The sequence below is a fragment of the Plodia interpunctella genome, chromosome 17 (assembly GCF_027563975.2).
Source record: "Plodia interpunctella isolate USDA-ARS_2022_Savannah chromosome 17, ilPloInte3.2, whole genome shotgun sequence".
Classification (NCBI taxonomy): domain Eukaryota; kingdom Metazoa; phylum Arthropoda; class Insecta; order Lepidoptera; family Pyralidae; genus Plodia; species Plodia interpunctella.
In genome coordinates, this window is record NC_071310.1 from 8,688,963 (window position 1) to 8,706,537 (window position 17,575).

At 39.2% G+C, this 17,575-nt stretch overlaps 1 protein-coding gene across 4 annotated transcripts in view; it reads left to right on the forward strand.

Moving 5' to 3' along the window:
* Positions 1–17,575, forward strand: part of Klp98A (Kinesin-like protein at 98A) — a 40,735-nt gene that overhangs the window by 11,293 nt on the left and 11,867 nt on the right. For 3 of the 4 annotated variants that reach the window (XR_008405481.2, XM_053757391.1, XM_053757392.2), the window contains exons 7-21: positions 36–211; positions 1,371–1,501; positions 2,846–2,958; positions 3,696–3,866; positions 5,094–5,333; positions 5,463–5,652; positions 6,283–6,457; positions 7,017–7,173; positions 7,993–8,166; positions 11,436–11,555; positions 12,911–13,027; positions 14,045–14,216; positions 15,323–15,461; positions 16,042–16,345; positions 16,804–16,894. Coding sequence is in view for 3 of the 4 variants with exons in the window: in XM_053757391.1 (XP_053613366.1) it covers positions 36–211; positions 1,371–1,501; positions 2,846–2,958; positions 3,696–3,866; positions 5,094–5,333; positions 5,463–5,652; positions 6,283–6,457; positions 7,017–7,173; positions 7,993–8,166; positions 11,436–11,555; positions 12,911–13,027; positions 14,045–14,216; positions 15,323–15,461; positions 16,042–16,345; positions 16,804–16,894 (2,470 nt within the window). In the remaining variant the exon portion in view is untranslated. The remainder of the gene's footprint in view (positions 1–35; positions 212–1,370; positions 1,502–2,845; positions 2,959–3,695; positions 3,867–5,093; positions 5,334–5,462; positions 5,653–6,282; positions 6,458–7,016; positions 7,174–7,992; positions 8,167–11,435; positions 11,556–12,910; positions 13,028–14,044; positions 14,217–15,322; positions 15,462–16,041; positions 16,346–16,803; positions 16,895–17,575) is intronic. The other variant, XM_053757393.2, reaches the window with a different exon arrangement.

Sequence of the window (17,575 nt, forward strand, 5' to 3'; positions counted from 1 at the left end):
ATTATCGCTAATTTAACTATGTATGTAATAAACAGGAGTGCATGCACCGTGGCAACCTGCACAGGACCACGGCGTCGACACAGATGAACGACGTGTCGTCTCGCTCGCACGCCATATTCACCATCACCTTCGTGCAGGCGAGCTACTTGCGACACAACAACATGCCTTCGGAAACCGTTTCTAAAGTGCACCTCGTGGATTTGGCTGGAAGGTGACATATTATTATATTATATATAACAGTTTGTTACAACAGTTTTGTTTGTTTCAACTACTTTTATTAAATAGTTTCATTTCACTGCCACTAGATGGCGGTAAGTAGTCGTAAAAGTTATATCAGATTGCTTTAAGCGACTTGATTAAAATGTTAGCAATAACACACTTGATATGATGATGATTTGTTTCAAATCTCATCTTGAATGATAGCTATAGTGAGAGAGAGAAAAGGATGGAACTCCACTTGTCTGTCTTTTCTTGCCAGTCCGTATCATACCTTCTGAAATAATCAAACCACTACACCTCTCTCTCTTTCTACATTAATACATTTTCCTCAAATTATGTGTTTGTAATGGATTTTTTAAAATTATTATTGTTGTTTGACGACCTTTCCATACCTAAACATACCATTCATCCAGTTCCCCGTAACCCCTGAGGGGTGCTGGTGAGCCGATATCCCTAGGTTGGCGGCGGTCCACTATACCTACCTTTAGGGGTTGCTCCCATACGAAAAGTTGTTCAGTATCATGGACTGAACATTAGACAAAATATTGTCAATGTATAAAATTCACAATTCTGTTTAAATATCCAAGATCCAGGTCAATCTGAAAAAGATCATTTTCCATCAAGATGGGAAGGGTGGATCGATCCCCGGTCAGGTCAAGACCGAACGTGGGACCTCCAGTGTGGCAGTTTGACATCACTATTATGCCAACGCCACACTGCGCCGAACTAAGACACACGCAGACGCGAATGCGTGAACATCGCGTTGTTAGTATAAGTGCTTCTATTTACCGCAATGAAAAACCAGCAATGTGTACCGAATTCGCCAAAGTTTGGCGAACTAAAGAAATAAATATATTAGGTCAAATCACACTGATTGATTTGGCACCAAAGTAAGTTCGAGACTTGTGTTAAGGGATACTAACTCAACGATACTATATTTTATAACAAATACACATATAGATATACATCCAAGACCCGGGCCAATCAGAAACATATTATTTTGAATCGTGACCTGACCGGGGATTGAATCCGGGACTTCTCGGTTCAGAGGCAAGCACTTTATCACTGCGCCAACGAGGTCGCCAAAGAGTTCGACGTCAGTGTGGAGCCGGCATGAGGTTACAGAGGTCGTCAGATATGTTTGCTTGCAGCGAACGTGCGGACGCGACCGGTGCCACGGGCCAGAGATTAGTGGAAGGAGCTCACATCAATAAGTCGCTGGTGACCTTGGGCTCCGTCATCTCCGCTCTGGCCGACAGTGCACACCAAGCCATCGCCGACAGTAAGACCACTAACATAATTTTACAAGCTTTTGTGGCGACATCTACCACGCCACGTGCACAACGGCGCAGATGTAAAAAGCCGACCAAACGTAACGAATAACAAGTCACACAAGTGATCCACAACTCTACTGACAGATGGCGCTACGGTCGACTCACTACAGAAGCTAACAAGCCTAGACCGCGCAGACAGTGCGTTTTCGATTGGAAGCATATATACAACCTCCGACATGACACCGTCTGTCGCGTGCGGTTCCCCAGGCGCAACACCTGGCCTGGCGGGAAGATCTTCCGTTTGTGGCGGTCGAGCATAATCACCTGGCTCCCGCTATACTTTACTTAATTTAGCTTTACGCGCAATCACACCATAATACATATAATGTTAGTGATACATAACTTTTGTTTATTAGTGAAAACTAAAAGACATCCTCTTTCCAAATTATTATAAGTGGTGGCGCTAGTGTGCAGTTATGTATCAGTTAACATGATACAGGGTCACTGGTATCAAATGCAAAACCTCCTAAAAAGTTGCTTGTTTTGATGAACCCAATTTGTCACTTGGGTACATCAAAACAAGCAACTTTTATTTTACGTCTTTTCGTGATTCGTAGTTTTTTCTTTCTAATTTGCGATTCTACACATGTTAACTCTATGTAATAGCCGAGCAACACGAGACAGTACAGTAGCGTTATGTATCGGAATCGAACATAGAGTTAGCGCGTTTTATAAAAACGACATTGAAACTAAAAAATGGAAAAATGTTGTATTTATCACGTTTAGACAAAAGTCGTAGAACAAAAGATGTTAGTCTCTATGTACCTTATGCGCCTTTGGAAGGCTATGCGTTAGATACCAGTGACCCTGTATGTATTATGATGTAATTGCGCGCTGGCAACACAGCGAGACTAGCGCCATCACGTTCGCTGCGGCAGCGCGAGGAAGCAAGGGCATACGAACGAGTTAACATCAAGAGAATCTCGTATAAATGTCTATAAAGTAGCACACAGTCATGGCAGATTTAGTAACAATAGTATTCCCAAGGAGTATGAATTATTGTATTACTCGTATAACATTTTTTTCAACGATGTTTTCCTTTTTGTTTTTATCACAATTTTTTTTTCTCTTGTTTTCCAAATCCTAATCCTACAAATATTTTAAATATGTCTGTTTGTTGTTTTGTGTCTTGTTGTTTGTAACTTGTTTTAATCTCCTGGACGCATATAACCTGTGGGGTACTTTTTATCCCGAAATTCCCACGGGAGCGAAGCCCCGGAGCGCAGCTAGTGTTATATATTTTGTACTGTGTTTTTATTTTTATGTAATAGTCTATTACGAATTTGTTGAAGGTCGCAACAAGAACAACAAGAAGAATGTGTTCATTCCGTACCGCGACTCCGTCCTCACCTGGCTGCTCAAGGACTCCCTCGGGGGGAACTCCAAAACCATCATGATCGCTGCGGTGAGTTACGCTGTGTGCCTCCGCCCCATAATACGACCACTCCATATGCCAGTAGGAGGAGGTAAGAGGCTACTAAGGGATAGCGAGGCAGCTGATAAGCAATAGCATTCCCGAGGAGGGTTGACGTCAGTAAAATATAATATGTAAAAGTTAATGCCGAAATAAAAAAAAAGTCGTTATTTGTTTAATTATTGAACTTGTGTACAATTTTTACACCCATATCTTCCATTCTAGTCTCGGAATTTAAAAAAAACAGTAGAATGAAAAATAACAGGTATGGTTATACAGGGTTACAGGTATCTAACGCATAACCTTCCAAAGGCGCATAAGGTACATCTTTTGTTCTACGACTTTTGTCGTAATAAATACAAACATATTCCTTTTTTAGTTTTAATGTCGTTTCTATAAAACGTTAAACTCTATGTTCATTTCCGCTATATAACGCTGTACTCTCTCGTGTTGCTTGGCTGTTACATAGAGTTAAGATGAGTGTAGAATCGCAAATTAGATTGTTTTTTTTTTTATCAAAAGAAAAACAACGAACCACGAAAAGTCGTAGAATAAAAGTTACTTGTTTTGATGTCTTTAGGAGGTTTTGCGTTTGATACCAGTAACCCTGTATACTAAACGACAGGTTTTAAACGCGCACATACCTCTTTTGTCGTTTAGTATATATAACTATGCAACGCGAAAGTGTAACATGTATTTATAATATGTACGCACGGTTCTTTGTCCAGATATCACCGGCGGACTGCAACTACGGCGAGACTCTGTCCACCCTGCGGTACGCGAACAGAGCCAAGAACATCATCAACAAGCCCACTATCAACGAGGACCCCAACGTGAAGCTCATCCGGGAGCTGCGCGAGGAGATCGAGAAGCTGCGCGCGCAGATCGCTCACAACACGGTAGCTGTCATCATGGACGTAGTAGACGAAAGGACCGACAGAGTTCATACAACATATCGTACGCCGGGTTTTAGTTCCTCATGGCTCGCTAGATGCTGCTAGGTACAGAAACTTCCGACGTCGTACAGAAAGCATCAGAAAGCAGCCAACTCGTCTGTTGTAGTAATATGGTAAGGACAGTCTAGATGGCGCTGCATGACGCTGATAGGTAAATATTTAAAAGTTTGTATGTGTTCGTATTTGAAAACTAGCGCCAACTAGTTTTATCTATATGGAACCATTCCTTAACTAATAAACTTTTCATATTAATAAATAGATGGCGCAACTTAATTTAGGCGCTTCCAGATTAAGAATTAGCGCCGTCTAGTTTTAATACAGGATTTTTAACAATTTCTGATGTAGGTTTTTTTGTTCGACTCTGTCGGTCTTTTTATCAATTTCGTCCATGCTCTCATCAACTTGCTGTCGTCAACACTCCCGTCATTAACCAGGACTCCATATGGAGAAAATAGGACCACCTTTATTGTCTTCTATGGACGTCTACAAGACCACTAAGGGATGAAAAACCTTAGCATTTGATAAACAAATGTTAAAGACCTTAGACCTGGGTATTTGGTTTAAATTTCAACTTGATACCTTTACGTGTTCCTGAGAAAAGTCTTGACAGACGGGCAGACAGACGGACAACGAAGTGATCCTATAAGTGGAAGCATCATCATCATATCGAGTGTGTTATTGCTAACACTGGTATCAGATTTTATTCAAGTCGCCTAAATGCATCTAATATGACTTTTACGACTACCTACCCCGCCATCTAGTGGCAGGCAGTCGCATACACACTAGTGAACTAAACTGTTGTTTTCCTTCACCGGAAGGAAGTGGTGGTCCATGAAAACTTCTTAAGTGAAAGTGAAGCTTCAGCAGTCAGCAGCCGAGATAAAGCTACCGAATGCGCTCTGTGGGTGAAGTACGTGTTATTATCATTTCACTTCTCACCATCGAATCGATTTGAAATGTGACGCAGCGAACCAATGACCTTGTAGTGTGGTTGTCGTTGCGTCACAATGGCGCAATGTGATTGGTTCGCGGCGTCTCACTTCGGATCGATTCAATGGTGAGAAGTTAAATGCTAACCCGCACTAACCTCTCAGATAGCCTTTTCCGTTACCTTCCTAACTACTTCGTGAATGTCGCAATAAAGAGTTTATCTATCTGATTTCGTCATAGGATCCGATCGAAACAGAACCGGGAGTGCTCGCGACCCTCCAACGCAAGGAGGCCCAAGAGAAAGTTCTCACGGAGAAATGGACCGAGAAATGGCGAGAAACCCAGCAGATCCTCCAGGAGCAGAAGGCTCTGGGTCTCAGGAAGAGTGGGCTTGGGGTCGTTTTGGACTCCGACATGCCCCATTTGGTGGGGATAGACGATAACCTGCTGTCAACTGGGGTCACGCTTTACCATCTGAAGGTGAGTTTGTTCTTATTGTCTGTTTTTTATAAAACTTTGTGAAATAACAGGGAGGCAACGTGCCCAAAACACTAGCAGCGTTTCCTCGGTGTATTGCGAGACTTACTTAGAATTGATGAACGTCGGTAGGAAGGCGAGACGGTGATAGGCAGCGCGGAGTACAGCCCGACGCCGGACATAGTGCTGTCGGGCGCGGGCGTGCTGCCGCTGCACTGCCGCGTGACGCTGTGCGCCGGCGTCGCCTGGCTGCGGCCCTGCAGCGGCGCGCAGTGCTGGCTCAACACCGTGCTCGTCGACAAACCTGCCAAACTCAGCCAAGGTTTGATGAATTAGCCATTTGTTTGTTAGAAACAGTATCACTCTTGATGAAGCACTTTTCACTCAATTTCTTTCCATACCACGTCGCAGTGTCTTTGGTATATGGGCGCAATAGAAACAACTCGGACTGTACTCAGCACTCGTGAATGGGTGCTGCCAGAGGGAATTTGATAATCGTAAAACTTAAAAATTTCCTATATTTTGTCTATCATTTAATATGTAGAGACGATGGACCCGTGGGATCCTGAGGCAAAATCTTTTGTGACTGAGATTTCAGCGCGTCTCATAACGGTTCAAATGGTAATGCTGCCAGCCTTCTTGGTACCCTTCCAAGCGGCGACGAGTTGGAATCTCTATCCATACTGATACTGTTTGTCTATATGTCTGTCTGTTCTGCTTTCACGGCTAAAGCGCTGGACCAATTTTGATGAAATTTGGATGTCGTGTAGTTTTGCATGTAGTTATAAAGACCCCCGTTCAAACAGGCTACTTTTTTTCTAAAAATTAACCCTGAAATTACTATATAGTTGAAAGTTAGCTAATTATTTGTAATTAAAATTATTATTAATCTCTTGAATTAAAAAAAACATGTTATAATAATTTTTATTGGACCAATTGTCACATTGGCCAGGTTGCATCCTCCTCCTGGGACGCACGAACATGTTTCGCTACAACGACCCGGCCGAGGCCGCTAAGCTGAGGCAGGAGGGTAGCGCTTCAGTCATGAACCTGTCCAGACTGTCTCTGCTGTCCTGGTCCACCACTGACCTGGCCGCTAGCACTGAGAATCTGAACACTACGTTGTCGTGAGTACATATATATTATTTTCAACCATTTCCAGGTAAATTGACCGAGCGGGCGAGGTTTAAAATTCGACTTGGGGCAAAAATATATTTTTTGTATGTGTGGAACTGTTGGTCAGATTTTGATGAAATTTAAAAGGTATGTAGGATCTGTCAATAGATTTTTTAAGTTCGTGGGGCGTCAAATTTGGTTAAGTCGTTTTTGAAATATTCATAATATTTGTAAAAAAAATATCGTGTTCGCGAGGTCTGAGTTAGCGGCGAACTACTAGTTTTTTAAAATTATGTCATTGTCTGTTACACGTCAGATATGACTGAATGTTTGATACACTTCTTATTTTTCCACCATTATATGCATAATAATGTAATAATTTTTATTGGTTCGACGAACTGTCGGCCTTCGATAAAGAATCGCAACAACTGGCGAGGAATAGAAGTGGTTGGAAACAAAGAGGGGAGACTTTTGCCCAGCAGTGGGATATGAGAGCTACATTTAAAAAATTGTGACGGTGGCGCTAGTGTGCGGCTGGGCCCAGTCTTAAATACGTGTTTTTGTCCCCAGGGATTTGGAAAGCGAAATTCGCTGTGAGCGTATCGAAGCTCAACGAGCGGAGTTGGAGAGGGAGAGACAGCAGTTTCTATTGCAACAAGAAGAGAGGCAGAGACGGTGGCATGCAGAAAGGGAGGAATTGTTACAAGCGCAGAAGAGATTAGATGAGGTGAGGGTATAGGATAATATAGAAAATATTTCGAAAATAAACGTCGTTATTTAGAAAATATATATATAGACACAAGTTTAGAAAATATTTCAGGATTAATCTAAGGTGTTGTGTAAAAGTGTTTTTTCATGTAATATTGCGCATTGTTTTGTTTTTTTGGCCGTAGGCCTTGAAGGTTTGTCGCTCAGAAGCAATTAACTCGTCAAATTCCACTTTGATCACCCAGGTGTAAAAAGCGGAATAAACCTTCCAAATTGCTTAAGCCTATTTATTGTATTCATATTTGGTACGGATATTTAAACAAAATGTCCTTTTAAGACCAATATTAAGTTGTATCATCAATACAATACTGAGAAGAAAGGTAGAAAGAAACTCATTTAAACAGGTCACTCATTTATTGGTCCTTGTCAAGCCTTAGTGGCTTATTGTTTTTATATAGTTTTCTCAGTGATTCAAGCGAAAACAGAAAGACAACATAACGTAGCGTAAGGACAGTCTCCGCAATCCTAACTAATATTATAAATGGGAAAGTAAGTTTGTTTTTTTTACCCCTTCACGCTTTATTTACTCAACCAATCTTCTTGAAATTTTGCATACATATAGTTTGAAGTATGGAGAAGAACATAGGGCACCTTTCATCACGGAAAAAATTACGCGGGCGAAGCCGCGGGCAATAAGCTAGTCTTAAATAAAGGCATTCCTTACGTTTCACCGGCAACTGTGGCTTAACTTGCCAAACGCCATAACAACCCGACGTGATCGTCACGTCACGTCATTATAGGAGACTATTTGTAAAATGGTGTATCGTTAAAATACCAGGAGCGTTCAGCAATGGAGCGAGATTACGCGGCCGCGTGTCGGCGACTCTCCGGCGACTGGCGCGCGCTCGAGCGCGGCTGGAGTCACCGCCGCCGCGCGCTCAGGTGTCGCCAGCGCGAGCTCAGCGCCAGAGTCGCCCGCCTCAGAGCGGCGCAGGACACTCACAGCGCATGCGTCAGTTGTTGTCACATCTAAACTAGTTTTTATTAATATTCTCTCTCTCTCTCTCTCTCTCTCTCTCATTTCAGCGTTCTTCCGGTTGCTACAAATTCGAATTCATTATTTAATTTAGGACATTATGTGGCCGTATAAATAAAAAGGGACCCAATCGCGGCTGGCACTTTAGGTCTCTATTGCCGTTGTTCGAATACAAAACAACGGTAATAATGGCGTAAGTGCCAGACGCCATAAGGTCCCTTTTGATTTGGACTTTTGACTTGGACGGCCATATATATACATATAGCGTCAAAATTATTATGTTTACATATAAATCAAAATGTTAAAGTTATTTTTTCACGCTCACCACGGGTTTCGCGTCATCACGGCCGAATGCAACCGGAGAAACGGTCAGATGAGGGTAGAGATTGTCACGTGTGTTTCATTCCACATAATGGCCGATCAAGATGTTGGGTCCAAGTGGAAGGAAGGCCCGACCCTCCGTCAAGATATAAGCGCTCGTGAACATTTTGCATGTTTTGTTTGACACGTATTCAATTACAGCTAGATGTAAACGTGACACGCATAGAAATCGTATTTTTGTGTGCATGATTTAAGATTTTGTCCCGTAGTTTTCCACAACATTATTATTGTATAAAATAATCCCGCTTATTTGATCAATTAATCAATTTATTGATTGAATGAACAAATATAAAAGGCGGGATTATTTTATATTCCGGGAAAGTAGTATATATATATATATATATATATATATATATATATATATATATATATACGCCTCAAGTACATTGGTCGTGTTTTTAGCATATTTTTTACATTGAGTGTTTTGGTTTCTATACTTAAATATTGTTTTTATTAGACATTTCAAAATCAAAATCAAATCGTTTATTCAAAAAATAGGCCTTCTCGGGCACTTTTCACGTCATATTCTTAATTAAATGATATTTACCAAAGCTGCAAACTACGTTGTGTGTGTGTGTTTCATTAAACGTAGTGACTTCGATTCTCGGGCATAAGGAATACGACTATAGGAAGAAGGCCTGTTTAGGCAAGACCAGCATTTTTATTTCGCAATAACATCAAATTTATTCGTATCGTATTTTGTATATAGATTATAATTCACACGCACACAATGCTTTTAATTACACTGTCTGTAGTCTGTGCAATTAATGTCAAAAATTGATTGCGCCCGAGTAATTTTTATCGTATTATTTAATAGTTCTCACAGGGCGTTGCCGTTGCGTCAGTGGCTCTTGTGGCGCGCAATCGATGGCATTACTAATGGTTCTCGAAAGAAACTCGATTTTCAGATGTCGCACAGAAATCTTACTTATTATTTTTGTTTAAAACTGATATCTAGTATTAGAGGCTAATAAACTACTAATGGTTCTCGAATGAAACTCTATTTTCAGATGTCGCACAGAAATCTTATTTATTATTTTTGTTTAAAACTGATATCTAGTATTAGAGGCTAATAAACTACTAATGGTTCTCGAATGAAACTCTATTTTCAGATGTCGCACAGAAATCTTACTAATTATTTTTGTTTAAAACTGATATCTAGTATTAGAGGCTAATAAACTACTAATGGTTCTCGAATGAAACTCGATTTTCAGATGTCGCACAGAAATCTTATTTATTATTTTTGTTTAAAACTGATATCTAGTATTAGAGGCTAATAAACTAGTGATGGTTCGAAGAACTACTAATGGTTCTCGAATGAATCTCGATTTTCAGATGTCGTACAGAAATCTTACTTACAAGTTTATTTTAGTTTACAATTTATATCTAGTATAGTAGGCTAACCCTCTTCGGTATATAGAGAACCTATAAGAAATTGACATTTGTGATATAATTGTATAATACAGCTGCTACTTACATCTTCACCTTTGGAAGTCTGTAATAGCTATAAGTAATCTTTACGTCATTAAGAAATTTATTTGTATCTACTACTAAACTATTTAGTTCATAAAACATTTAAATTCAATGAACTTTCGAAAAAAAAAAAGAAACGATTTATTTATCAATTAGATATTAATGCAACTTTAACATCCATAATTGAATGGCTTGATATTAATAATTTAAAGATAAATCTTGACAAAACCAATATAATGCATTTTAGTCAAAGACCGTTTGATACGGAAAATTATAAAATAGAATATCAAGGCCATGTGTTGAAAGTAGTTGATTCAACAAAATTTCTAGGGCTAACTATAGATTCTAAATTAAACTGGAAACCCCATATAGATGGTCTTAGTAAAAGACTTAATAGTTCGGCGTTTGTACTATTTAAACTCTCAAATGAATTAAACATAAAAGCGCTTCTTACAGCTTATCATGGTTTAGTGGAATCAATACTTAGATATGGAATAATTTTTTGGGGCAATTCGACGGATAAGGATATAGCTTTTAAAATGCAAAAACGCTGTATTCGCGCAAAGTTTAGACTCCAAAGCACTGATAAAAAATAACATTTATTCAGAAATTCGACCGTCGCAGGCACTTTTTCACGTCGAATTTCCCCTACTTCGAGAACCAATAGTACTGTCTACTGATGCACTCACTTTTCGCAGAAACAATACATTTGTTGTTCAAATACTCTCATTCGGTGAACTAGTTCTGTCGCCCCAGTTTGTGTGCGCACTGCTCGGTAGCCAGATGTGTTTTTGTAATTGTTCCATATAATTTTTTTTTTGCTAGCTAGTTTCTTTTTTAGTCTAGTATTTTTTTTTTGTTGTGTCCTTCGGAGTTCTGAATTTACACGAGCTAACGACACGTAAGGGGATCAGGCGATACGCGACACTGGTTTTTACACAATTTAACACTAAAACACTAAACTTTGCACGCGACTAACAATATGCAAAATTAAGATAAAATAATTATTTTAACTACCGCATACGTATATTGTAATAAATGTAATGTACTTTTTACTATACCAACATATTTGCAACATTACCTTACATTAGTTTTACAAGTTCCTACATGTATTAAATATGGCCATATTCATGTCTAAAAAAAACTGCTTTGGTTACGTTCTTACTGCGTGATCTACATGAGATATACAGTCGACTGTATAACTGTTGTGTTCATATAAATTATTATATATTCAAGGTTGAAAAAATTTGCCAAAAGTCATACATTCCAACTACATTTTATTATTATTTTTTAATTATTTTCTGTAATATAGTCCATGAACCCGGCCAGACTTAATTTTAAATCTACGCGATTTAAATTCAGAACTCCTAAAACATTGCTTGCACGCGTAGGCTGAGAACGCGGAATCGCACGTGTCTGCTCTGCGCGTGCGCATCGCGGACAAACGTAGCGAGCTCGAGGAGATCGTGCGCGGCGCGCGCGCTGATCTCGTCGCCCGGGGGTGTGTCGAGGTGAGTGAGGAGTTGTGAGTCTGCGGTTTGCAGTGAGCTGTGCGGTGGGTTTGCTGTTTGTGTGTGGGACTAATATTTACGTTGCCACCAATACTTTAAACATGTTAAATAAAACTTAAGTTTAGAATGTGTATATTTCGTTTCCTAATAGAATGTATGAAATATTACGACGAATAAACAACTTCCACTTTTTTAAAGTCAGTTAATAAATTCCATATATATATATATATATATATATATATATATATATATATATATATATATTTCTAGTGCCCGCTACATAAAAACAACAATCTTAGAAGTATTCATAAATGCACATATGCAATTAAAGTGTGCTCATTTTCGCATTCCGACGCGTTTTATTTTTATGCAGTTGCAAGTTAAAATGTAAAATTAACAGAATTGACACTTGTGTTGTCGTCTACAGAAGCTGTAACATTTTACACTTTGTTTTTTCACTTTTCAGTGGTTTTATATGTGTTATCACATAAATAGATACATACGCATGTATGTGTATCAACCATATTGTATTTTGATTACTACCATGAGTCAAAATAATTTATAATTTCAACATAAATATAATTTTCTTAAACACTATCAACATTATGTTAGTTCAGTAATTGAAAGAAAACTGGTACAAATCATAACTTATGAAAGCAATTTTGCGTGAATAAATTTTCAAGATTAATATTGACATATTTTATGTATTTGAAATTATTTTTTTTGCGTGGTGAATCACCGTTTTATACATATCTTCATCGTCAATAGAGTAATAATCAAAACTAGGATTTGACAGCTTCACTTATTAAGTAAAAATAAGATTAACAATTAATAACACAAATTTAGTCCCATTCGAAACTTTGTGTGTTAGATACTAACTCAACGATACTTTATTCTATAACATATACATATAAGGTATAATCTTCTGTACACTAATTAGTTTATGTGTATTAATTAGCTTTTTGCTGAGTATCATGTTATAGTTGCATCCCTGCATGATTAGTGTAGTCTTGTTTTAGAGTCGATGCGTTTAATTTGTACATTTGTGCTGCCATTGTTTACAAATTGTCAAGGTATGATGACGCCTGTGTTATTGTTAAGACTGTAATTTTTTTTAGCTATTTAGTTACTGTTTTATAAACTAGCTTTTCCCCGCGGCTTCGCCCGCATACTTCCCACGGGATCATTTCTTTGTGGGCAGTTGCTTAAAACTTTTCTCTCTCCTCAACTCAATCTTTAATACTTTATACCGATTGCACGGTAAATCTCAAAAGAGAGATGGCTTTGTAAAAAAATATATTTTAATATGATTTGAGTTGTGTGTGTAGTGAAATAATTATATGTGTGTCGATCAGAGCTCAACGCCGGATGACAGCCCAGCGTCGGAGACGAGCACGGAGAGCCTGATGCACCTCCTGCAGCAGTGCGAACCCACCACCGCCCGCAACATACAGGACACTGTTGACAGACATGTAAGTACACCTACTTGCCCGCAACTTAGCCTGCGGTAATAATATTCTTCGTGGCGCTATAATAGTCTAATTAATAAAGGCACTTTTAACTCATTCTTCGCTTCATTTAACAAAATATACTGATTTACGCGACGTATGTACGCCGGCCATTGTTGCGAATTCGCATTAAACGCCTCTAATTTACCGATCGGCATAGTATTTAAGGATTAACACGAAAACAAATAATAATTTCAACCGACTGCGCCAATGCAACGAATGAAAGACGGAAGCTGGCTGTAGACTGATTTATTGAGCTTGACACTGACAGTTAATAACATCGTCGTAAAAATACAGAAGCAAGTGGCCAGTCCGTGCCACACTTCGGGCATCTTTTTCTTTGCGTGTCGATGGCAAATCAGCGCTCTATTTGGTGCTAAATATGTTCTTGCCAGAACCGAGCCACTTCGATCGGAAGCTGCCATCGAATCAGCCCTAGTACAGGTGTTTGGACTCTCGGAACAGGCGAGGAGATGAGTCATCGATTCTGGATTCTGGGGAGAACACTTCGGTTCATTAACTATACTATTATTATTAAAATTTTATCAAAATTAGTCCAGCAGTTTAGCTGCGAAATCGTGACAGATAGGAAGGACAGATTTTCGCATTTATTTATATTTTCGTTATATTTTCGTTCCGGCTTTGATCGAGTAAAAACATATGCGCCCAGACTTCCAAACTTTCCTCAGTAATTATACTATCTATTGGTGAAAATCACTTGAAAATCTGTGCAGTGTGCAGTTTTTGAGTTTATCGCGAACAGACAGCGGGAGAGGATCTTGTTTTATAATATATACAACGATACTGTATTCTACATATTCATATAAACATCCAAGACCCAGGTCAATCTGAAAAAAATCATATTCCATGTCGACTTGACCGGGGATCGAACCTGGGGCCACCAGTGTAGCAGTCCGGCGTGACGACCGTTAGGCCACGGAGGTCGTCAAACAATGACGATGATGATGTAATATTCCCCAGAAAAAAGAGCTTATCGAGCTGGAGGAGGAGCTGCAAAGCCGCGTGTCGTCGGTGGCGTCGCACCGCGTCAAGGTGGAGCGGCTGCAGGCGGAGCTGGCGCTGCTCAGCGCGCAGCAGCTCGGGCTGCGTCGCGCGCTCGCCTCCGACCTCGCCGCCTCCACTACTCCGCTCGGTAACAACCATAATATCGATTCATATCAAGGAAAACATGTATATTTATTTAGTACATGGGTCGTGTTTTTAGAATATTTTTTTTACATTGTTATTATGAGTATTATAGTTGCTATACTTAAATATTGATTTTATTAAATATTGCAAAATCAAAATCAAATCGCTTATTCAGAAATTAGGCCTTTGTAGTCACCTTTTTCACGTCGTATTCAAAATTAAACGATATTTACCAAAGCTACATTATATACTACTAGCATTACGGAACGACCGCTGCTCACAAGAATTGCCGAAAGAAACTCATTCAAACAATGTTGGTCCCTATTATGCCAGCAGGGTTTACCGTTCCTTTTTAAATATAAATTTATATATCATTTTTTCCCAGTATATAACAATGTAAGTACACAATAAAGTACATGGCCAAAAGGTATACTGAAGCATATTATGATTGTGATCGAATGCTGATGAAAGGAAAACATATATAAATAAATATATTAGGACAAATCACACAGATCGAGCTAGCCCCAAGTTCGAGACTTGTGATATGGGATACTTACTCAACGATTCTATATTTTATAACAAATACATATATAGATCAACATCCAAGACCCGATCAGAAAAAGATCATTTTCCATCATGACCCGACCGGTGATCGAACCCGGGACCTCTCGGTTCAGAGGCAAGCACTTTACCACTGCGCCACAGAGGTCGTCAATATATATATGTAATTAACCAAACGAAATACTTTTAATAATAGATCGAGCTGAGTACAACTACAATACTTAAAAACCCCGAACAGAAAAAAAAGCTTATTTAGCCGTTATATAACTGTGTGGCGACATCTATCACGCCACATACACAACGCCGCTGACGCAAAAAGCCGACTATACAAGTGACGTAGAAGATTCACGACACTACGGACAGATGGCGCTACGGTCGACTCACTATGGGCAGCTAACAAGCCTAGACCGCGCAGACAGTGCGTTATACTGCACCATGCTTGGGCCAAACATTATTGTCGTTCACATAATCATCAGACTTGTAATATGTAACCGATTCTCCGCCTTATAGTTGTTGCTGATGTGATTATAGCGAAGATATTTTTTACAGAAAATACAAGTGAGCCCCCAGAGCTGGTGAAACGGAGCAAATCGGAGCTGGTGTTGCGAAGAACGTCGCGGGAAGAACTAGTGGAGCCTCTCGCCCTGTCCGCTGATGAGCGGGAGGAGTTCCGGAACAAAAAGATGAGGTACTACTTGTTACCATTACAGTAACAATTGGTTATGAGCGGACCCTGGGCTCCGACGGAAGCAGAGTTTATTATCGAGTTTTGCGCATAAAATTGTAATGTTTATTAAAACCGGCTGGGGGAATTCGGGGATAAAAATTACTATCCTAGTGTGTTCTAATTGTTCTGACACTTCTTGTGCTTTTCCAGGTTATATTCTACTCGTGTACGTAATTTTATTAAAATCCATCTAGTATATTTTACAGGTTGGAAGCTTTACGTTTACTACTACATCCCAAGCTCAGATCCAAACTTACGTATTACTAGGATCTAAACCAATATATATTGTAAACATATAATTTGTTTCAGAGCTTGATAATTATATGTTGGTGATTTTTCCAAATGCAATATTTTCTTTCAACAACCGCATACAGTGTTTCTTAACTTGATTTTTAAAAATTTCACAATTTTCTATTAATAATGCCTCCTTTCAATTACTCCCAGGGTTGATGGGAAGACATCGCTTTAGCGATAAGTTCACCATTTTTGTGTTATTTTTCTTTGGTGTAATAAATTGCATTTTATTCTTAATCATTAACAGCCTAAGTTTAAGCTTAGACCCGCTAGCCTCCCCGAACTCGACCATAAACATGGAGACGTTCCACACTGCGTCCAGTTCGTCCCCGAAGCCGTTCCCGCAGGAGTCCCTCGCGTCCCCGGGGGCCACGTCCCCGGGGGCCACATCCCCGGGGGCCACATCCCCGGGGGCCACGTCTCCGGGGGCCACGTCCCCGGACACTGTGACCCCCGAGCAGCCGCTGCTGCCGCTGCAGCCGCAGTTCCGCTTGGGGCCAATCCCGGCTGACGATAGCGACGACATGTCCAGCACTGAGGACTGTCATAAGGTGAGCATCGCGAACCAAGAAAAGCAAACGTAAGAAGGCTTGATGATATGCGTGACAATGGTCTGATAACTAGGGATTAAAGTGGAGACGAAGAAATAGGATAGCGGACCGGGGGCTCCGACGCTGACCAGCTGAGGAAGGAACCGAAAAAACGTTCTGAGAGAGAGAGAGATAAAGCATCGTCAAGTTACCCTGCATGGATCATTCAGTTTCACTTTAAGATAATCCACTAGATCTATCTAGAAACTACTAGGATATCATAACGGCTACAGACGTAAGTATTCCAGCAGGAGAAGAGAAAGTAAGGTAATGGGCTTTGTGCTCCAACGCTCTGCGGCTGAGGAAGTGACCAGGAAAAATAATAATAAATAGAGATTTATTTTCAGCGTACATCTTCAGTATTATATAATAATTATTATTTAATTATTATATAATATGTCATACATTTTATGTTGCAGCCTAGAATCATCGACGGCCAATCGTCGAGTTCGATAGAAAGGTCTCCAGAGGAAAGGCAACAGAGGTCCAAATACAGGAGAAGAATGCCAGGTGAATAAACATGAACAATCAGTGAAAATCACAGCTGCCTATATATGAAATTCAAAATTCGTCACTTATTGACGTCAAAAAATTATTTAAACTAAAGGCTATAGCCGATTTCCAAAGCACATAAAAAAAAATAACATTATATATTTTAACATTTTTTGTTGTTATCACGTGAAATCAGATTAGTTATTGTAAATATTAAAAACTATTAGTTTTAGACTAAAATGTCTATATATTGTATTATATGTATTAAGTATGCTGAAGACGAGCTACGGTAGCCGATCCTGATGTAACATTTCCATTCAACTTACTGGCGTAAATAAAACAATAAAAAAGCCTTTTTATTCCATAATGGTAGGATAAAAAAAAACAAACATTATTGCTAACACAAGTCTCGAACTTACTTTGGGGCTAGCTCAATTTGTGTGATTTGTTCTAATATAGGTATTTATTTTATTTATTTATTTATTTATTTTTTTATTTATTTATTTATTTATTTATTTATTTATTTATTTATTGCTAGTTATTTTGTAGGAAAAAAAGTAATTTGCATTTTGACATTAATCACTGTAATTTAGATATAGATTGAAAACTTTTTTTTATTATAATTCACATAAATTCAGTCTAAAAAAGTGGCACCACTTCAGTTCATTGAATAGTAGGACCATGTAGTCTTACCGGTGA